The sequence below is a fragment of the Haliotis asinina genome, chromosome 13, assembly GCF_037392515.1.
Source record: "Haliotis asinina isolate JCU_RB_2024 chromosome 13, JCU_Hal_asi_v2, whole genome shotgun sequence".
NCBI lineage: Eukaryota > Metazoa > Mollusca > Gastropoda > Lepetellida > Haliotidae > Haliotis > Haliotis asinina.
The window spans coordinates 49,129,846-49,153,976 of record NC_090292.1 but is presented as its reverse complement, the minus strand read 5'-3'; the positions used below and the strand labels follow the sequence as shown (position 1 = coordinate 49,153,976).

The 24,131-nt window shown below is 39.4% G+C and overlaps 1 protein-coding gene across 4 annotated transcripts; it reads left to right on the top strand.

Moving 5' to 3' along the window:
• The first annotated feature begins 352 nt into the window (after positions 1 to 352).
• Positions 353 to 17,536, top strand: LOC137260431 (AN1-type zinc finger protein 5-like). Of its 4 annotated transcripts, none has more exons than XM_067798089.1 (5): positions 353 to 508; positions 7,131 to 7,383; positions 12,899 to 13,063; positions 13,850 to 13,951; positions 15,249 to 17,536. In XM_067798089.1, the coding sequence occupies exons 2-5, from the start codon at positions 7,158 to 7,160 to the stop codon at positions 15,395 to 15,397; spliced, it is 642 nt and encodes a 213-aa protein (XP_067654190.1). In that variant the 5' UTR covers positions 353 to 508; positions 7,131 to 7,157; the 3' UTR covers positions 15,398 to 17,536. The 4 variants fall into 4 exon arrangements, with proteins under 4 accessions (XP_067654190.1, XP_067654192.1, XP_067654193.1 ...); XM_067798091.1 differs by having other exon boundaries at positions 405 to 508; positions 7,131 to 7,329; XM_067798092.1 differs by having other exon boundaries at positions 405 to 656; positions 7,131 to 7,329.
• Positions 17,537 to 24,131: the final 6,595 nt, after the last annotated feature.

Genomic DNA, 24,131 nt, shown 5'->3' with positions numbered 1-24,131 from the left:
AAGAAACTGGTATAAATAATACGAGGACGAATGAAGATCTGATTTATTTTTAAGTGTGTCATCATTATTACACATGGCGAGTTTATGGGATGAGGGATATGACACAATACGGAAGATTGTTATTAAGTGGGTGTGGCAACTTCCAAATATATGGGTTTCTTTAAATTGTAAATCCTTGTCTTATGATCCGTTCAGTGGGTATTTCTAAACGTTACTATCATAAAAAGTAAATAAACGTGTGATCCGGTGCACTGTTTTCATTACGCTTTTCCTTTGTGATGGGGAAAAGTTCATTTGGTAACGGGACCTATCAAGCAACTAGTCATCTGTTTGTGACGTCACCAGAGAGGTCGCTATTTGGGGTCATGTACGTTTCAGCCAATCAACGACTTGGAATGGAGGTCATGTGACTAGAATAATCAGGAATCGTGACACTGTGACTTTGAGCTGGGTTCACACGTAGGCAACAGAAAAGGTTTGGTACGCAGTTAAAACTCGACTCCACCAGGTAAATACTGACTGTTAGTTCAAGAAAAAGATCCTAGCAAGACTTACGAACCAATATTTTGCCAATGAAGCGCGTTTAAGGAGGATATTTGAGCGACGAAAGGAGACTTTTCCACTCAGACGATTATTCGGTCGCCATCTTGGACTGGGTGAGAAAGCAAAACAATATTTTGTATTGTCTTTATGGATGAAATACAGTGTCAGTGGGCCTCCTTTTTCGCCTATTATTGAATCCATTAGAATGATAATCGACCTATGTATGTTTTAGAGTTGTCTTTGTATAATTTGGGTGGGTGGTTTTTGTGTGAACGGTATTTTCCTTGATGGTGTTTATTTCTCTGCCAACGCAACGACCCAGCTTGTTTAGCTGGTTTGATAAAGCAGGATACACGTACTTTCCTTCCCTCACCTTTCCCAGAGATTTATGTCACTATCGTTACTTGTACGTGGTGTCTTGAACATGAATTGTTGAGAAATGGCTCATTTTACGTATTTTTGTCCGCTTGACTCTAAGTAAGCTAGATGTAAACAAAGTGGAACTTTACGAGTTGAGATTCAGGTATGATCAATTATTTCTAAGTAAACGCAGACTTAGGGTTTAAAAGTCTGCTATATCAACAGAGAAAGTCGATCTTGTGAATTGTTGGGGAATGCATGTGTGAAAACATATGTAGACGTATATATGTATGCTTTCATAACAGTTGGTTGAATAACAGGTCTCGGGAGTGGACAGCTGTGAGTCACAACGGGCACATAAATACTGTTAGTTATGAGAGATCATAGTGCTTTGTTCACGGTCTCTGCTGTTAAGGAAGGTCAAATTAGGATGTCTGACTGTACTTGGACTTTGTCTCCATGAAGTCAGTACATGTTACTTTCACCTGTCTTTCTAATTTTGTTTGTGTGTATTAATGACGAGGGGATTACGAAATTCAGCTGACAATCAAACAATTCTGCATCCTGAGTATATCCTTGGATGGTTGGTTATGCACTGTTTGATGTTAAAGATGAACATGTCACAGACTGTGTTAATGGGACCATCTCAGTTATAATGGAGTTGCATGGGTGTAATTCTGTTAATTAATTTATTGTAAATAAACCTATTCCCTGATAAATTAGACACTGTTTTCCTGGGGTCTTAGAGTTTTGTGATGTGTAAAATAAATTAGTCCATACATTTTTTTCACCCATCCATCATTCTCGTCAACATCTAATAATTTGGTAAACCATGTCAGGAAATGTTTCTGTGGTTTAAACTTTTTGTCTTTGGGATACTAATTGTGCATAGAGAAACATTTGTACCTTCATCAAATTTGTACCAATTTTGGATGTCTGGGACTGCTTTGGGATGGTCTTTACCCAAATTTGGACAACTTGTACCCAAATTTTGGACAATTCAAACCATACCCATGAAACATGAACTGATAAAAAACGTATAAAACACAATATTTAATTTCATGATGATTTATTCACCCCCATCAAAACAATCTACTATACATACCTCATATGTTTCAACCATTCATTCATTATTCATTCTAAACATTCATTCATTATACATTTCAAACATACATGCATTTTAAAGGTTTATTTATTGAACAATTCAAGCATTTCACACGCAGTATGCTGAGCTACTACAGATGTTTTGCTAAAATATCGAAGGGGTCGACACAACTTTATCAGACGCTAACAAACTTTTTCGCAATACGTCCCACTGCATTGACATCTTGACATCATTCTTGTATATATTCCCAATGGGAAAGGATTGGCTTTTTTGGTACCTGCATCATTCATGTGTACAGTAAAGCTGCCATAATTCACCCAGATTTCGATTCGATTTTTGATATTTGAACTTCCATTCAATCATTTGTTTAGATTTGATCATCATACAAGTAAAAACATCAGATTTCATTTAACTCTTAGCAGCCTCTTTAGCATGAAATCCATTGTCAACTTGCCAATGACTACTAACAATTCATACAGAGCACTGAATACCTTCCACCAGCTTTGAAAGCATGCAGTTTACTTTTGGTAAGGGTTGGGGCTTGGGCAAGCTTTAGGGTTAGCATTAGGGTGACATGAATCTAAACAAGATGGCGGGTAGGTATCCATTAATCTATAGGTGTATTAACAATTCTTACTGGATGATTAGCTCTGCGTCAACCAGTCACATGTCACCTTGTTCCAGACCTCAAACATGTTGAAGTTGGAATCAAGATTACGTTCTGGTGGCATGGAAATAATTTAGCGATGTAGATAAGCATTCAGATATCAAATCGAAAGAGTAATAATGGTTGTTGAAAATCGAAAGTAAGGTATCAGATTTGATTTTTGATGAATGCAACTGTACCGTTGCAGCCCTAGTGTTTAGTTAAGAATGCATATGGGCTTCCCAGCATCATGGGTTGTGTCGCCAACTACAAATTCAGGCTAGTGGAACTAGCACAGTTTTGTTAAGGACAGTATACTGAAGGAATGGATATTTTGATCCAAGGTCCAGGACCATGGTAGCATATTTCACATGTTTCAACTCTGTAATGTAGGCTACATGGATTTGATAGTGTGGGTTGTGAGGTAACATACTGGTTGAAGTATTTGCTTGTCATACTCCTGTCTCCACATTTGTACATGTGAATCCTATCTCTGGTAAGTAAAAGCTGTTCAAACCCTGCTTGGTAACTGATGGTACGATATCCATCAGGTTGAGCGGTTGGACTACTGGCATAGGCTTCGCTTTCAGACCTTTTAATTTTTTGTATGTGATGATATGTCATCAATTTTGAAGCACGGTGTGAAATAAAGCCTGTGCGACAATCTGAGATGGTCTAGATTTCTGATGGACTGTCTAAATTTACAGCTAGGTGGTTCGATGGCCTGGTAGAAAATTAGATTTCTTTACTGTCTTTATATGTTCTGTAAAATTCAGTGTCAGGTCAGGTTAAATCTATTTGGGCTGGTAAGTTACCAGCCCTTGATGTCAGACTGGGTTCTTAGCTTTTTTCATACACTGCTTGAAAATGTTCAACATTCTGCTCTCTGACACTGACATATCATCTTACTTGATGTCCAGTGCTGTTTTTCCCAGTCCACAAAGAATAAATAACAACCTGTCAACCCATAAACACTGACATTATGATCGAAAGTGATGGGACATGGCTGAAGTTATGGTGTGTCTCCCAATAGTTTGTGTGTGATGAATGTCCTAGCTTTTGCTATGGTGCAGAAACATTAACTGAACACTGGTCAGCAGTGGATTTCAGATAAACAGTTATGAGTTTTTTTGTTATTTGAGTACTGACTGGACTGGTTTCTAACCCTTAATTATGTTTAAAGTAAAAGTTGTCGCTAGTTTATTTCAGATGGATTATATATGTGGTATACTTCATCATGACACCTTTTTAGGGCTGAAAATGTTTCTCAGTTTATTTCAGTGCTTTAGATTAAATATTTTTTATTTATTTATTTTTTTCCAGAGGAGAAATCTGATTGATTTTATACTACATTTGAAAGCTCTAAATATTGATCCGAGTATTGAAATTTACAGTCGCATAGAAATGACCGATGAACTTCCAATGATTTGATTTAACAAAGCAGACATTACCCAGGTGTAGGTTTGTATGTGCGCGATCTGGTGCTTCATGGACGGTGTGTGTCTAATGTTTAGATGGATATGGTGGTGGATAATTTGTGCTGGAACCTGTTGTGATCCCATTGATATTAGAGATGTGCAGCAGTGATGGATTGTAATGTCCAGATGTTGGCAAATCGTTCAATGTAATGGCGCAGACAGACGGTCAGTCAGGTGGTTTCTGGTATTTCTGTTGAGTGTCAGACTCAAGCAGTGGAATACTCTTGTAACCATAAAGGAACAGCGCTAAGATATCATATTATTAAAAGTAAGAATTTTACGGATGTGAAATTTTTTATTTTGAGGGATACACTAATTTAGCGCTGTTTCTTTAGTTGCCAGAGCACCCTTGTAACAAACTGGGAAAATGCACAAACAAATGATAACAGTTTCTTAAACAACTTTTCTAGTTTTGTGACAAAATTATGCAATTTTTTTTTCCAGAGTTGTTCTGTTTTTATTGCACTCTATGTTGGTTGAATTTTTTATGTCTATTTGTGTGTGTATTCGATTTCCGTTAAACATCATTTTGTCTCAAATGGACTTTAACAAGATATCTAAAACCCTGATGATATGCATGGAGGCATGTCTTGTCTAGATTATTACCAGTATTAGGAGTTAAAATGTTCACAATGTTGTATGTTTATTCCTTGTAAACGGGAAGGAGTAATGTGATGTGTTCATTGTTACAAGGACAACATATGAGACCATGCAGTCCTGCTGAGGACATAAGGCAGGTCATGTTTGACAAGTGCCATTTTCAGTCACTGTAAAATCCTTAAAATTTAAGTTTTGTCCTGAATAGGTTTGGTGGGGACAAACCAAGTCAATTTTGAAAGATAAGAATAACACATTAACATAAGTTAAAGGTCACATGCAACGTAAAACACAACTTTGCAGATTCTTGTACCTTTTGGTATGCATTTACCGAAACAAATCATAAAAAATGCCAATTCAGCCTATAAAGTTGGAAAAAAACGCGATGAAAAAAAAGCCCGCGAAATCGGAGTTCAAACGTTTCACTAAATTCCCCCCAGCGCTGGGGGGAAAACTGGTTCCAACAGATGTGCTGCGCTGCGCCCGTGACGCATGCGCAGTTAATAGGTTCGCGGAGCTGGAAACAGTATGTATGCCCAGCGTCTGAGGTTGTGAGCAGTAGTCTAATCTTGGTTGTGTACACAAACAAGTAAATAATCTACTCGTTACGTAAAAAAACTTGTTGATTGTGGTAAGCAGTCTCTGTCACAGAGAAAGCTCAGTGTCTGGTTTATTCACACCTATATGTCTACCTGCCTGTCTGCTAAAGGCAACATGCAATACAAAGCTTCGATCATTGACCACGTGCAATTTGAACTTAACACCTATCAGACTATACGACATAAAGAAAATAAGTTGATTTATGACTCGTGCACCCGAGTCCCGTGTCTGCCACATTATGTAATTAGGCACGTGTGATACACATGTCATGTTTTTATGTCTGTGGGTTGCAAACATACTACTTTCATTTTTTTCGGATGACTGGATCTGACGGAAACTGGTGCAAACTCTTGTCAGTTTCAAGTCCTGCTTTGTACTTGGACGAATGACAGATTCCAGTAGTTTATCATCTCTACTGAAATGATTTTTGATTGGATCGAGCGCAAATTCGGAGAACATGTATTTTCCAAACCCAACATCTCTACATTCTTCATGGATAATGGCTTCTTTTGGGGTATATGATTTTGTTTGACAACAGTATATGAATCCATACTGAAACGACGCATCAAGTACACAAAAAGAAGTTGTTATCCATACAGAATCTTACTTTCTTGTGACCGGCTATGCTTCTAAAATGCCCATCAAATAAATCATCTTTCTGTACACACAATGAACCCTTAGCATATCAGCAAATGAAACAGCCAATCGGAAGCCGTCGTTACACTTAAATGCATATCCACCAGCTATGACTGGGTTCGGTCTCCCGAGGGCTTCGTTTCGGGGGAAGTAAGCCCAAGTACAAAATAAGGCACTTTTGAATCGCGATTGTACGCTTATAATTTGTTTATTTCTTTTTTTAAAAGCAGCAATGTATATTGTATGTCATGAATAAGTGATACATGTGTTTTAATTATGTTTGATTTTTTGGTTGCATGTGACCTTTAACTGTTTAAAGAGAATCGTGTTTAAAAGGAGGTTTATTATTTCATTACATCACTGTTTGGAAAGTTTACGTTATAGTCAAATTGCCGCTAAATGTTTGATTCAGAGGATAATTAATAGGTAAGGTTTTTTTCCTCATTTGAGTTGAGGATTATTTTTTTCAGCGTCATTGATGTTTTAGTAATATGACTTTCTCAATACTGTGAGAATTGCACTTCATTCCCTCTCTATGTACCACGTCTTGTCATAGTTGCCCAACCTTGCATAGGAGTTTACCCTGTCTTCATCCAAGTCCCACCACGCAGTGCACACCTAGCAACATGTTGTGTTTATGTCCCTCACCTTCCACGTAGTGCCCGAGGACTACATCCAGATTTCCACAACATATGACCCTACCGTGTCTTGGCCCCACCTTTAGAACCCACCTGCCACCACAATCTGTGCTCCAGCGTACTTTGTTTTCTACCACTGTTGCTTTAACCGTGGATGTCACCATCCACGTTCTGGCCCACTGTCCCAACCATGCTGCGTCCTACTGTCTCAACCTGCCCCAAAAGGCGACTATGCTTTGCAACTATGGGGCGACTAACAGGATCGGGTGGTCAGACTCACTGACTTGATTGACATGTCATCCCAATTGCGCAGATCGATGCTCATATTGTTGATAACTGGATTGTCTGGTCGAGACTCGATGATTTACAGACCGCCACCATATAGCTGGAATATAGCTGAGTGTGGCGTAAAACTAAACTCACTCACTACTGTGTCAACCACGCCGTGCCCAGCTGTCTCAGCTTTGTTGCACCCCACTGTCCCAAACAATTTGTTCTCTTCCTCATGTGTGTACCCTCTGTTTCAGTTGTGTGGGTGCCTGCCAGGGTTCTAGATGGAACAGAACGGGAACCAGAACCTGCCTCCCACTACACTCTGTCGCACAGGCTGTGGTTTCTATGGCAATGCTGCTTTCGATGGCATGTGCTCCAAGTGCTACAAAGATGCACTAAAGCGAAAACAGAACTCCTCCTCGCCTGTGAGTAGCGGTCGAGTCAGCCCTACAGGTGAGACCAACGACGTCTCCAGCATGTCTGCCACATTGGCTCAGACATCTCTAGGTAATTCTTGTCATCTTTGTTTGTAGTTCCATCCCCTTGTTCAGTTACCTCCCTTTGTTTAGCTCGGCTTCTTTTATGCAGTGTCTTTATCTATCCTTTAGATGCTTTTGTGGTAGACTTGTGACAATAACGCCTCAATGTGTACAGGTCTATCGCATTGGCAGACATTTTGGGCTAATTCTTGGCGCCTCCATTTGTTTAGCTCTGCTTCTTTCTACGTGTCAATATCTCTCCTGTAGATGCATTTGTGGTAGACTTGTGACTACGCCTTAATGTGTACAGGTCTTTAGTTTGAGCTAATTCCTGTCAACTGTGTATTTCCATCCCCTTGTTCAGTTACCTCAGTGTTAAGCTTTGCATCGCTATCGTCTTTGCTGAAGCTTTTGTGGCAGACTTACAAACTTCCTCAGTATGTACATGGTTTGGTATTCAGTTTACTGTCACTGAATGCTGCTAGTAATACTAACTCGTATTAAGCAAACGTCAAATAAGCTTGATGTTGATTGTTTTTAAGGGAATTCAAAATGTTTTATTTCTTCGCCTCTGTATAAACATACATACCAAACCTGAGAGCATACAAACTAAGGAATATGTGCTCGCTTCAAATAGAAACAGCAGCAGTCATTGGACACAAGGAGCATTTCTCATAATGATTTAGAAGCAACTGATGCTTGACACAAAAGACGACTGCAGATAGATGCTCATGCTGTTCATCACTGGATTATCTGGTCCAGACTCGATTATTTTCATACTACCTCCATATACTGATACAGTTAGAAAGCTCCATTCCCTCGCTCAGGATCAGTATATGTTTGAATGGTTTATTACAGTCTGGGAGCATGTTCCACATGAAACGTGTTTAAACTTAGGCCATATTTGATGCCATTTGGATAAACATCACTCACCTAGTTTGTTTGCGGAATGTCTCTACCGACGAGTCATGCTTGACTCAGTCCATTTATTTAACTGCATGTTTTTGATCTGTTTCATGTTGCAGTAGTTGACACACAGAATAACTTTCCTTGAAACTTTCACTGGGATAACAAGATTTAATAACCTGTTACATTTGTATGTGTATTTTACAACATTGAAGCTGTATGGATACAGGGCCATACTGTCACTTTAGTTTTTGAAGATATTTGCCATTCTTAGTGATTTAGTTCCTATAGAAAATCTATATATTCATGCAAAATTGTAAGGTTTCTGTTAGTCGTTCTCCTTGGAATTGAGTACCAGTTCATTGGTCAAGTTTGATTGTGGCAGTGTGTAATTATCCCCAACAGCATGTTTAGCACAGAGTTAGGGATATGGTATCAAACGCCATCTGTCTGTCATCACATACGTATGAATTGGAATATCTTAGTAACCTGTTGACTAGATTCTTTTCATATGTGGTACCTAGGTTGATCAAAGTATGCGAAAGGTTTGGGGACCTTGACCTTCATTTTTTCCCTTGTCATCCCAAGAACCCTGTGCTGGATTTCCTTCATATTTTACACAAGCATCATCAAGGGAATGCGCAGGGCCAACTACTTCTGGCGACCTTCTCATAAATGTCGATGTCAATACAACTTGTTGTTCAGCTTGTTAGTCTGCATGTTAAGTTTATCAGCGAGATACCTCAAGAAATATTCTCTGGATTTTCTTCATGTTTGACACCAAGCTTTGGGAAGATGCATGGCCCAGTCAATTTTGGTAACCTTAATTTTCAAGGTCATTGTCTCAAGCACACTTCTTGGGATTTGTTTTAACAGCTACATAGCAAAGATCAGGAGAGGTTGTCTGGTCATATTTTTGTTGACCTTTAACTTTATCTTAAACTACGACCATAAATTTCATTACTTTTTGATTTGATCATTGTGGGGTTTTTCACCTTTGTGACTACTACTTCTTCTCTATCACATTCTGTACAGTACTACCCAAACAAGGAGGCAAAAATATCACTTGCAAAATACAAAAATCCTTGGTAACCTGTTCTGCTGGAGCAACTTAATGGTTGGATGCGTGATACCATGTTTTACTTTGCTTGTAATTTTTGCATATATGCCTAAACAATTTTGTTGAGGTTAAATAGTCCCTAAGCATTTTCATGTATGATTCAAGCTGAGGAAGTACTTTTTCAATCTAAAAAACACTTCTAAATGCAATAACCATGCCCTCCATCAAATTACTCTCAGCAGAAGACAAGATCACAGAAGTGGAGTCACAACCATAGTTTTATTTAGACTTTAAACTGGATATAATGGAGACCTCCATTTGTGAAGGGGTGGTGGGGTAACCTAGTGGTTAAAGTGTTGGCTTGTCACACTGAAGACCAGGGTTCTATTTCCCACATGGGTACAGTATGTGAAACCCATTTCTGGTGTCTCCACGGCAGTGATATTGCTGAAATATTGCTAAAGGCAGTGTTAAAGTGTACTCTCCTTCACTCCTATTTATCACAGACTGTCAGAGGCTTTGACTTTCATTATATCAATCACTAGATTGTCAGGTCCAGACTTTATTCTTTCAAAGCCACGTTTCAACCTCAGTATTTTCAAAAAGAAAAACAGTGTTAAATGTAAATAATGACTTTGAAAAGAAACTACATTTTCTAAGACACTCAAATTGGTCAGTAAATCAAATAAAGAGAACCATTAAACATTGCAGTTACACTTCTGTTTACCGTAGACACATCCTAGACACACTTGGCTCAATTCATTGTCTTTCCCACAGAGGTCACGCGTGTCATATCGTCCCATGTAAACTCTAAAAAAATGTTCTAAAACATCCATATTTCCCAGTTCTCATAAAATCTCCCAGTGGCCAAAAATCACAACACAAATTATCTCCCTTCTTTCTATCCAATCTGACCTTGTACCATGGATAGATTTGGATCAGAATCAAAGGCAAAGAGAGTGCAGAATTCAGTGGACAAGGTGTTTTTGTCGATGTGACATACATGACATTAATTGCCAAAATGTCCTTTGTCAATGAGAGCGATGGAGACGCCTTTGAGCCTCCATTAGATGACTTGGTTCTTTCTAGAAGAAATGTTTGCGCATGGTGCTGGAGAAGACACTTTAGTGTTCCCAATGCATACTGAAATTTCTGAAACTTTGCAAATGTTCAGTTTTGAAATGTTGCTGATCGCACAAGTAAATCTGATTACAACCAATCATGAATCCAGAACACTTGTACCATGAAAGGGCCATACTAAAACAGGTTTATGTAGGAATTTTAACAGGAGTAACTTCTGTGGGAAGATAGTGGATTCGATTGGTCATAGAATGTAACATGGATTGAAATTAATGAAAGATTACAGACAAGATGTTCTCTCAACAGAACCTTTTCAGAACAGATTGTGTCAGAATAGAAATAACTTATATCTGTACAGATTGGTTGCTATAGTTTCTGGCACAAGAACTTCCAAAATTGACACTAATTGTCTGTGTGTATTGAAGGCTGGGCTATCTAGAACAGCAAAATGATATGTGGGGTCCTCAGCAAAACTAAATCAGCTTTCTGAAACAATTAAGATTCATTTCTATTCCTCCATTCAGAGAACTGGTGATGATCCAAGTACGAATTGGTCTTCAGCAACTCAAGAATTCTGTTAGACGACTGGCAGAATCAGGTGGTCAGACTCACTGATATGGTTGCAGCATTTCTCTGTTTCCCAGTTGTGTCGATTGATGTCAGAAACCATGTGAACCAAGTTAGCAAGTCTGATTGCCTTGTTTAGACTTTAGCCTTTCATGAAATCACCAGTGCTGACCTGGATCTTTATTGGTGCTCTGTTACTGTAGCTCATCTCACAGGACTGAACAGAAATTTACTATAGAGAGAGTGAGCCAGACAGGGTTCAAGATAACTTCCATGTTTGTGTATGTATTGATAAAAAATGTGCATGATACAGTAGGAAATAAGTTTGAAAACATAGCAGAATTGCACCACAGCAGTGGTGTCAGCAATCATTTACAGTATTTGTCTGAAACATAATCTTGATTGCAAGCAATGTCCCATCTATGAATTTATGTGATAGTGACACATTGAGGTTTCCCATGTTGTGTTTTGGGAATCCTGGTTGCAATGGTTAAATTCAGCTGATCAAAATTGGCCATGTGTATGCAAACATGGCAACACAGAAACAAATGAGAAGTTTGTCTCAGAAACATGACAGTGTCTAGACGACTTGTAAACAGTCAAGTAATCAAATTTATGCACGAATGATAATGAACGAACTGCTTACTAGCATCACTGATTTGTCTCGTCAGTTACACTCGAGTTAATATCATTCAGTACTTCAGTGAATATACGTCTAAGGTTTTCCAGTAGTCCTATGTTGAAAAATTAAGAATTATGTACTCCTTATCAAATTATCAGGAGCCCTGTCCAGAGGTTGAAGTGATTTTCAGTGTTCACAAAAAAGTAGTATTCAGTTTACAAGTTGTTGTGTGAAAAGTTTAGATGTATTGGCTGAGTGCCTTTCTCATGCGTGTGCTTGGGTACAGTGTCTGGTGGACCCTAATCGGGTTACTGGTGTTTTCTGCCATGATATTGCTGGAATAAACACCTTCATGCAACATTTTTCGCTCCTTCCCCTCTTGCCAAGAGAGAGTAGGAAGGTGATTCAAGATGCTACTCTGCTGGGCAATGAGTGGATGTAACATGTTGGATCAGAGTCTGTGACTTTGTCTAAGTGTGGGTTCTCCATGCTGGAACAGCAATGTGATGGCAGATCCAGAAATATGAAAGGCAAATATTCGCAGCCCAATTTTATGACCTAGCATGCCCAGATTATATACATGCAGTTATCAGTTCTTCAGCCAGGAGGCACCATCGCATCATTCATGCTAAAAGATATGCAGTGGCACTTTTTACAATGCTAGAGCGTACCAGTTGGTGCAGTATTGTATATTGTTACTTGCCCATGGAAGATACTGCCGTGTAATAATTTTACTGCAATATTGCACTAGTGTAATACTGCTGGATGTATGGTGGCATGAGAGGTCAGGGTTGTGAAGTCGCAATGCTTATGCCGCTGTTGCAGTGGTACTGGACCTTGTTGAACTGGAGGAAAACTGGGAGTCTTCACACTGTAGCTGCAGTTTCTGTCCATTTGTGTTGGAAGTAATAAACAGAATACTAAACTGGCTTCAGTGAAATACCATTTTCATTATTTAGTATCAAACTTTTGTTTTTGCTCATTTGATACCAAATTATTCTTTTTTTGTTAAATAAAAATGGTATTGCACGTAATGTTGTTTAGTATCCTCTATTAATCCACAGGTTTTCTATACATTGGTAAACATGCTAGGCAAAAGGCTCAACTGCATTGGTACACATTTTAGTAGTTAGGTGCAAGTAGCAACACACCTGAGAATCCTGGTTGAAGCACTGAGTTATTGGATATTTATTCTATTGTAGTCATAGGTCGATGGTCGATTGTGTTTCTGAAAGAAAGGAAAAAAAAGCATTAGCCTATAATAATGCTTGGCTGACTCAGCTCTGACTTTCCGTTTGCTGCTTCCAGGTACAACATCATCAGATCCTCCATCTTCCACGTCGCCACCCCCTGGCAGCACCCCCAACACTACCAACACCACACCTAGCGTGGAGACAGCCACGCCCACTGTGCCTGTAGCCAGCGCCAGTCAGGAAAAGCAAGACACGGAGAAGACAGAAGAAGGAGCCACTGGTAAGAGTTATCTCCCCTTGATATTACTTTGGATATTCTCAGTTCATAATCGCATCAGAGGTCATGAATAGTGTCAGACCCTTTAGTAAATCTGGCACATTCACTGACAGTGCGATGAAAGTCTACAACCTGCCAGCCCCTATGTCCTGTTGTATCTTTTCACAATGACTGAAACTATATGTGACAGTTGTTTACTGTTTATTAATTTTGTTTGTTTAATGTCAGTCATAAGAAATATTAAATCTGAAATGTGTGTTAAAGTTGTATTCTGTTAGTTCTGTGAATTTTCAGTGGGTCAGACGGACATCTGGAACTTACATGACCCAATTCATTTGGTTTGTCTCCGAGTTATAACTGTTATATCATGTAGTACGTGTTTGGAGAGCAGTAGCATTCTTTCACTAAGGTCCTAATTATATGAAGGTTTCGACAAAGGAGTAGTTTTTGTTTTTGTGTCATTTCTTATGGAAAGCAACCATGAAGATCCAGGGTCTTCAGCAACCTATGCTTGCCACAAAGGCAACAATGTTTGTCGAAAGAGGCAACTAAAGAGTCAGTCTCGCTGACTTGGTTGGCACATAGTTGATGCTTGTGTTCTTGATCCCTGGATTGTCAGGCTTAGAGCAACTTGATTACAGATTGCCACCATATGGCTGGGGTCTTGCTGTGTGAGGCGTAAAGCTAAACTCACTCATTCACTTGTTCGTTCTCATGGAAACAGTTGTGAAAGCATGTAGTCAAACACCAGGTGTTTTGTTTGCCTAACTGACAAATGTTTGTCTCCAGGGGGGACTGAGGTGTCAGATGATGGGAAGTCCGAAGACGGGAAAGACAAGAAGCCTAAGAAAAATAGATGTCACACTTGTAAGAAGAAGGTTGGACTAACAGGTGAGTCAGCCAGGACCATGAACTCAAGGAATAATAAGCCTCATCAGTAATAGATTTTAACACAATTCAGTGTTTTGTGCAAGCAAGGACAGTTACTGTTGGCTGTTCGAATCAAATGCATCTTTGGTTGCAACTTGAAAGGTTCCTTTGACTTCTATGCCATCTGAGTAGGAATGAAATATTGATTTTTTTATTGTACTTCAGTTTAACAACTTACTCTGAAACTTAGAAAAAATCCCGATCCTTATTGATCAAGAAGAGGTATCAAATCACAATAACCACCTCATTTTAGTCAAAATTAATTGGTAGCTCTTCTTCATCTGTCAGTTTGTTTTGGAATTTTTACATGATAAAATATGTACTGTTATTGCTTGTATTGAATTTTAAGTGTGTATTGCTTTACAATTTGATCTCAAAGATTGTTCTCATAAGTACTTTTAATCCTGTGCTGTGTGACTTTGAACATTAGACACTTCCAGCATGCATTGTGTGTGGAGAACTGCGCATTGTGAATGGACTATTACTATTACAATCTCTACCTTACTAACAAGAAGTCATCAGTAACAGTGCATGCCATAGGAGGCGACTAAGAAGATCAGACTGGCTGACACATCTTATACTAGTTCCACAAATTGATGCATATGATGTCAATCACTGGTCCAGATTGACATCATATTATTCCAGACAATGGTCATATGGATGGAAATTTGCTGTTAAAGATACCCGTGAAGGTCCCGGGGTAGAATAGGCCTTCAGCAACCCATGCTTGCCATAAAAGGTGACTCTGCTTGTCGTAAGAGGCGACTAACGGGATCGGGTGGTCAGGCTCGCTGACTTGGTTGACGCGTGCCATCGGTACCAATTGCGCAGATCGATGCTCATGTTGTTGATCACTGGATTATCTGGTCCAGACTCGATTATTTACAGACCACAGCCATATAGCTGGAATATTGCTGAGTGCGGCGTAAAACTAAACTCACTCACTCACTCACATTGCTGTTAAAGAAACGAACAAATCAAGCTAAAATAACTTGATTTGAGAGCAGTGTATTTTGACATGTTGCTGTCCATCAAGGCATTTGGTTCATCACAGATTTGTTAAGTGAAACTGCTTCTAGATGAAGAGAGGTTGCAGAGTAGATGAAGAGATGGTTTCAGTTCCCGCGTGGGTACAGTGTGTGAAGCCAATTCTGGTGTTACCTGCCATGATATTACTGGAGTACTGCTAAAACTAGCATCAAACAAAAACTCACTCACTTGCTGCTGAATATTGACGTGTGATATTTGTATTTTCCAGGCTTTATGTGTCGCTGTGGGGGGCTCTACTGCAGTCTACACCGATATTCAGACAAACACGACTGCAGTTTCGATTACAAAGAGTTAGCGCAACAGCAGATCCGGAAGAATAACCCAGTGGTTGTAGGCAAGAAGATTCAGAAGATATAAGTTACCAATAAGGATAGAGAAGAGCATTGGGATTTGAAAAGTGGGAGTTTTTAAAAATATCAACAATTACCAACATGATTGCGTTCTGCCTCTACCACTGCACTAGGGGCTCTGGTAAACTCTGATACAATGAAACCCTCCTGTTGTTTTGTTGGTGCAACAAGCGTTGGTGCGGGTTTTTTGTGCACACTTCAGTGCATTATCTCAGTGCAGCCAGAAAAGACTGAAGGGCATTATGGGATTTGCACCATGGATAAGTTTGCCACAAGTGGATTTGGATTGGTGGTTATTCCGAGCTTCATCATGGCTAATTATAATATGTTGATCATGATACAGATTTTCTTTCCTTATTATTATTATTATTTACAATTGTGTGTAATTTGAACTTATGGTACACTACATATATGTGCGTATGTAAGTTTGTATGTACGTTCGTTTCCGAATCTTGGGCTTTTTCTATTACCCCGGATGCCCCTCAATGTTTGTTTGTTTATGGTGTTATGACAATGTACCCTCCAACTGACACATTGAGCGCCTGTTAGTTGTAATTAAGCGAGTGCTGTGGATATGTCTATTAACAATCACCTGAATAGGAGCTTTCCTTCGCCACTTTTGTATGCTTAAATAACCACAGTGATTATCCTCGGTTTAACTCGTTGCGGAATGTGTAACATGATTAAGCAGTATTACCACAAGGATATATACTGACCAGAGATCATACTTAACATTAGCTGCCAGGGAACGATTTAGGAGATGCTAACCCACTTGCACCAGGTGCAACTAAGATAAAAACCTAGCTGCACCAGACAGATTCCAGATGCACTGCTTTTTCTTGCAAGAAAGAATATGCCTTTGAATTACTAGATTTTTTTATCTGAAGTTTTCCCAATTAATAATTAGTGCAAGTTAGACTAACAACTAGGTTGCACCAGTGCAAGTCAAAAAGCACTAAGTCCAGCTGCCCACTTGGAAAAGCGTTGTACCGTGTTCAACGACATCCAGGCCTCGTTCCTCGGAAGAATCATGGCTCTAAGACAGTCATAAGTCTATGTTGAAGTACTGGAGTTATGATATCATATTGCCACGATGCTTTGAGGAGTGTGGCCCAATGAATATGCAACTAAAAATCTAAGGGTTTTGGGAGACATTTCTTTGTAATTGTGTCATTTCAAGCACATCTTCCCAATGTTTTGTGATCCCTAATTTTTTTGTTAACTATGTCTGGTTTTTCACTTCAGTTGTACAGTACAGGCACATGATATAGTGGAGTTAAGTTTGATCTCTGTGCTTTGTGGTTTTTATTTAATATGCCTAGTATACGCATTGTTTCCAGTATAAATGCGTATTTATTGAACGTATTAGGACTTTTTTGATTGTGTATTAATTGATTACCTCCACAATCCTGCTTTGTAAATTGACAACTAGCCAAATGTCACCTCAATCACCAGTTCTAGTGATTGATGCCTTTATGCTGATGGTGGAGTATTGAACTTATATCTGTAATTGTGTTCTGGGTTTTAGTTTGGTTCAAGGTAGAGGTACATATTGATGATTTGCTACCATTTTGAAGTCTAAAATGTATATTAGCTATATAATTGATTTGAAACCAGAATATGTATCCTCTAGTCTTAATTATGATTGCTTTTGATTATAAACCGTATCAGTAACTGTTGCCATGGTAACTTACCATGGTTACACTTTACCTCATTTTGTAGGACAGTTCTGAGCCCTTGGCAAAATGACCGCAGCTCTGGGACCTTATATTTCATAAATCTATTATCAGGACTTACTATCCCAGTGTTTCGGTTGTTTTGTGAGGTTCCACTTCAAGTCACTTAGAATCCGGTTTATAGACTGAAAGCTCCTTACCTCCAACTCTCCACTCTATGACAGTGTGTATCTTGATTACCACATCCTTTCACAATGTACAGATTTCAGCCACTGGATTTCTTGAGCATGAAATATTATTTTCTTCTATGCAGAATAGTTAGAAAGTTCTGTTCAATATTTGCCATGAATACGGTATATGTAATAATGCGTCAGAAATTTGAAAAAAAATATTAATATATAATAAAAAAAATTGTCAGTGCTTTCTTCATAAAGCAAGAAGCATTTATGAGTATTAAAACATGAAATACATGTAGTTGTTTCATTATGTCCTCCATCCGATTCAGGTGAATGAGACTTGGAAGCTTTAGGCTATTACTGCAGTGGAGAGCAGAGATGTTTAGCCGCATTGTATTCATATCTATTGTCAAAATTTAATACACAAGACACATATATGGAAAAACATTCTGGTACGGACGTTTGTTACTTGAAGTTGACACCGTGATCTATCATCTAAAATTGGCCTCGGGTGGAGATCGCCTACGTTAGGAAGGGAGATAACTCTGCTTTTGAATTGATAGAAGCGACACCAACGTCTGCTTTCCACCAAATATGGCGCTGAGCAACTTACGACGAAAAGATGGAGCCAAGCTGAAACATTGCCCTGTTGCCCCATCCTGAAATAATAATTCTCCGGATCAAGTGTTTTGTCGTTATGTTTGGTGTAGTAAAGCATAATTTGTTCGACTTTAAGACAAGAAATTTCTGAAGGGAAGACCTCGGGGAAAACTATTTCGCCCCCATGAAATCGAGCAAACTGCCGGTATGAATCAGCGTGTGTGTTGTTTCTTGAAGACGAGTGCTTTAGCACTGTCAACTTTAACAGACCACCGTAATACTAATCATTGGAGAATACACTGATTGTAGAATTAACTACATGCAATCATGAAGTGACTTTCAGTTTTTCCAAATCTAATCTCATATTTTTGGTATCTGAAATAAACAATAAAATTCGACGGGTGCAGAAGCAAACCAATCGTTTCGATGCAATACATATACTTGTCATCATTACTTGAAATATTTATCTCGTTTATACTGTTTTAGTCAGGTGTTCGGTGTTGAGAGACAGAGGAAGAGCCTCATGATTACAGCGTTCGCTCGTCACACCGAAGACCCGGGATCGATTCTCCACATGGGTACAATGTGTGAGGGCATTTCTGGTTTCCCCAGATGTTACGGGAATATTGCAAAACGCAGTAGAAATTCAACTGTCACTCTCCCTGGCATTGAGTGTCATGGGTATTTGTGTTGTCCTATCGCAGGAAATTTGGAGCCCAAAATATGATACGGCGCACTTAAACCAGTATTAGATAACAGATTTGCCACTTCACATAGGGATAAACAAACTCCGGTGGAAGCCATTTCTCTGGAAGCCACAGTGACTAAGGAAGTAGATAAGACTGTCCAACAAACGTACTAGAATCTCTACTTAACTGAGAGTTAGATTTCCTTTACACCGCATTCAGCAGTATGCCAGCTACAATACGGCGGTCTATAAATAATGGAGGCTTTTGACAATTCAGTGATCAACAGCATGAGCATTGGTCTACGTAACTGGGATATGATCACGTATCAACCAAGTCGGCGAGAGCCTGACCACTTAATCCCTCGAGTCGCCTCTCATGATAAGGGCAACTTTACAAACAAAGCGTAATCCTCCACCAAGAAAAAAAACTCTTTAAAAATTCTAAAAAGAAGAATAAAAACGCCCCCCAAACAAAATTAAAAAACATTGTCCACACTATTCATTTAAAATAATACAAAACCAGAGTCGATCAATCAACATAAACAGACAAACATGTCCTGCTTAGTCAGTTCTAACGTGTCCAGCACTGCGTGTAGACTAGTAGAAAATAACAGACAAGCATTCTGTGTACTCTCCGAAATGTCTGATACGAAATTAGCTGTACATGGCATATGCTCCTTGTTGGGAGACAAGCGGGCGTGTAGTGCTCACATCCATTACCCCATTACCCCAGACAACATGATTCTCTATCAGACAACCACTATAAACGACCGTGACACATGAAGGACAGGGTCGTGATAAGATGGCAGGGAGAGCGACGACATGTTTATATTGGGAGGAGCACCATACGAACCGGAACAGTTGCCGTTCGTTGGTGTCAGCAAAATATTTTCGTGGTGAACCAAATCGCATAGTCTCCCAGCCAGGGTCAGTGTTAGGGTTAACCAACCCTAAATACTTTATTTGAAAATAATATGATTTTCAACTTCGAACTTGGGCCAACCAAGCTGGTTTTATGTTTGAAATGCGCATTTAAGAATCTCCTAGATTGTATTCAGATAGGGTTAGCCTTGTGACTAAAGGGTTTGCTCGTCACGCCGAAAACCCGTCTTCCATTGTCCTAAAGTGTTCGATCTGTAAAGTCCACTTCTGGTGTTCCTCGTCTCGATATTGTTGGAATGATACTGCACCGCAAATGAGGTGCGACGTAGAAAAATGACCTGTCTTCCTGTTCGCTTGCATATAGAAAGACTGGTCATTTTTGTCATTCGCAGAACGACGCCATATAGTGGAATATTGCTGAGTGCGGCGTTAAACGTCAAACATCCACAGCAAACATACAATCACTGGATTGTCTGGTCCTGACTCGATTTATTTACAGACCGCCGTCATATAGCTGAATGTGGCGTTATACTGCCAGCAAATCATAGTCAGTGACTAGATTATCGGGTCTGACTGTACTATTTACAGATCGCAGCGATATGGCTCGGATATTATTGAGTGAGGCGTTAAACAACATGAATATCACATTGTCAGTCACTGTATATTGTCAGGTCTGAAATCGATTATTTACAGACCACCGTCATATATCTGGAATATTGCTGAGTGCGGCGAAAAACAACAATCAAATCACGATGTTAATCACTAGATTGTCTGGTCGAGACTCTAATATTTACAGGCAACCATCATATAACTTGGATATTGCTAGTGCGGCGTGAAACAATCAAATCACGATATCAATTACTGGATTGTCTGGTCGAGACTCGAATACTTACAGACCGCCGTCATATAGCTTGGATATTGCTGAGAGCTGCGTTAAACAACACAACAACCGGGGTGTACGGGCCAGAAAGTGAAACGTGTTGATAATCTTCAATACAACAAAAAACGTAAACATGTTGAACTTGATCAAACTTCCTTATCAGTCGTTAAGGTGAAGGTCACTTGCGCTACTGACACACTGACCAGCTGTCGTCTATTGTCCTTGTTTTTGAACCCCCGCTACAACGAAGTGCGAGTCTATCAACTCAGTTGTTATGCGTACCAGTTATTGATTGGTACACAAGTTCGTCATGTTCTCCATGATCCCTAGATGTGTTTTTTGGGGGGTCACACCACTTTATTATATTTTATTTTTTGTGTGTATTTTCCATGACAACATGTTTGACCTTGACTGAAATTGATGGTTGAGCTCTTTTCCGGAGCAGAACTTTAAAACCGTTCACTATTTCTTCACCAAAACTCGCCGCATAGATAGGTCTGCAGGTAGGTTACGATGTCTGAATAAAATATTTCTTTGCGTTTCCATTGGCAACAAGTTCGACCTCGACTGAAGTTGGTGGCAGTGTTCTTTTCTGAGCAGAACTGTACAATTCTGCAATCCTCTCGTTCCACTCTGCCATATGACACGAAAACGCTGACACACTGCAATAATAATCAATAGACATACTACTAATCACGAAGAGTATTTTGCCATCGCGATATTGATGACTTGTTGTTTCCTTGGATGCACATGCATCTAGGGTAGCGCTCCCTTGGCGAGTTTCAAATGTTCGAATCCCTGGTTTTGCTCTGATTTTGTATTATTGGGATTGTTAACACAATAGCCACAATAAATCACAAGAAGGTACACAGTGTATGAAATAAGGTCTGCCCGGCGGCCCGCTGCTTGTTGGTTACATGGCGGGCTTTCAACTTTTATTTTATAGCCAGCTCTGTGGCCTAATACATTTTCCAAGGGTATCCACTGGACCATGTCACTGACTACGGGATATATTTCCAAAATAATTTACAAATGTGGTAGCTAGACGATGTCTGTTTAGTTCATGATCAATCAAACCGTAACTTTCACCCATTTTATCTAACACTAAATGTGATTGGTCTAGAGCATGCTTTCAGCCAATGAACAGTGTGGATCGTTTCTGATAATATGTAACAATCACACATCAATTCATTAATTACATTATTATTTTCACGACTTATTTAAGTTTCCTGTTTTAAATACAGCACAGGCTACATGTTGACAGGGCCGGCGACATCTTCAGTTGTGAGCTTGTTGGGTATTTTAGGACTTTCATTCATTGATCGGGTACATGTATATAGCTGCATAGGGTTTCATCTTTAATTTCGACGGATGGTGAGGTAGCCTAGAGGTTAAGCAAGGGTTCCATTCTCTGCATGGGTACAATGTGTGAAGCCCATTTCTGGTGTTCCCTACATCGATATTGATGGATTGTTGCTAAAAGTGGCTAAAACTAAACGCAGTATAGATTTGTGGTTTATGCCAGTGTTGAAGTTTGTCGGTTTTGTTGAGGTTATTGGCAATGCCGAGGTTTATCGGCAGTGTTGGTAATGGTTGGTACTACAGTAGGAGTTATCGGTAGTGTCGAAGTTTATAGGTAGTGTCGATAATGGTTGGTGGCATCGTGGCATCGTTGGAGTTATCGATAGTGTTGATCTTTATCGGTAGTGTTAGAGTCTATCGGTAGTGTTGATCTTTATCGGTAGTGTTAGAGTCTATCGGTAGTATTGTGCAGCTCTTGAATCGCGATAACTTGCGTATCGATTAATCATCACAACTCTAATCGGTAGTTTTGAGGTTTATATGCAGCATCGATAATGGTAGTATCGTTGGACTTATCGGCAGTATCGAAGTTTAGAGGTAGTGTTGGAGTTATCGGCAGTATCGAAGTTTATAGGTAGTGTTGGAGTTATCGGCAATATCGAAGTTTATAGGTAGTGTTGGAGTTATCGGTAGTGTCGATGTTTATCGGTAGTGTTGGAGTTATCGGCAGTATCGAAGTTTATAGGTAGTGTTGGAGTTATCGGTAGTGTCGATGTTTATCGGTAGTGTTGGAGTTATCGGTAGTGTCGATGTTTATCGGTAGTGCTGGAGCTAACTGTAATGTCGATGTTTATCGGTAATGTCGACGTTTATCGGTAGTGTCAATGTTTATCGGTACTGTCGACGTTGGCAGTAAGACTTGTTCAGTATGTAGACTGTCTAACTAAAGAGAGTATACACCTAGTGTTATGATATTATTTTCCAACAAACGACACAAATATACCCATAGAAACAAATACTAAAACACCCCTTGTGCTCTGAGAGTATTTATGGCAGCAACCACACAATGTTTGTGACAAGTCAGAATCAAAACATTCAAACTATACTCATGGAAACAAATAAATGAACACAGTGTTCCTTTATTTTATACATTGCACTGTGAGTGAAATTCTGGAAATAAATACATGATCACTTGTCCTTTCATGTGTTCCCTTATTTGTGTCCATGAGTATAGTTTGAATGTTTTGATTGTGGCTTGTCATAAACATTGTGTGATTGCTGCCAATAATCAGTGTATGAAACTCCTGGAAAAAGACAGGAAGCCCACAGGGCTGATAACTAAAATATGTTTGCCGGCCCTGTTAACGTGTAACCGGCCCTGTTTTAAATATAGGGAATTGAGATATGGTGTTAAAAGAACGTCATTAATGAATTACTTGTAGTGAGGTAAACTTAAACATGTGCTAAAGCAAATCTAATAAAATCATGACTTGGTGGTCGCTGTTAATTCATTTAATATCACTGTCATCAGAAAAGAACGACATTATTCATTGACTGAAAGTATTCTTTAAACCAGTCACATTTAGTGTTTGGTAAATGGGTAAATGAGTAAATGGGTAGGTTGATCTGTGGAAGTTACAGTTTGATTGATCATGAACTATACAGACGTCATCTAGTTACCACAGTTGTGAATTATTTTCGAAATATTTCCCGTAACCAATAACATGGTCAAAAACATACCGTTGGAAAATGTATTGGCGCACAGGGCCCACTATAAAATAAAGTTGTAGAACCGCCATGTAACTAGTAAGCAGCGGGTAGTCGGGCCGCTATTTCATACACTGCAAAAATACTCTCAGAACACAAGGTGTGTACTTTCTTTCTACGTCCATTTATGTGAGAATTGTTGAAGGTGTGCGGCTGTTGATAGCATGCAGACGCGCCAAGCTGTCGAAATTGTTTCGTTATGTTTTACATGTGCTAGGATAACAACAGGTGGTTTGAGTCATGGTGTTCGAGCACATGACCAAAACGTGCAAATCAAGCGGGCATTGTTCCCTGTAAGCTCGATACTTGAGTATTCGCGTGAAATACATAAGAGAGTTTATCTCTACACTAAGTGAAGAAAAAAAACCAGACAAAAACAGCCGTTACTAACAACAACAAATGTGTATATATGTGCAGCAGAACTGAAATTTGTGACCTTTTCTGACATTGCTCTCATTACATAAGCACAAGAAATATACCGTTAGATCGGATCCAGATCTATTATTAAATCAGTGAGTGAGTGAGTTTAGTGTAACGCCGCACTCAGCAATATTTCAGCTATATGGCGGCGATCTGTACATAATGTAGTCTGGTAGAGGCAAGTGTTCAACAGCATGAGCATCGATGACATGTGTCAACCAGGTCAGCGAGTCTGACCACCCGATCCCCTTAGCCACCTCTTACGAAAAGCATAGTCGCCTTTTATGGCAAGCATGGGTTGCTGAAGACGTATTCTACTCCGGACTTCCCTGAAATCTCCCAATCCTTGT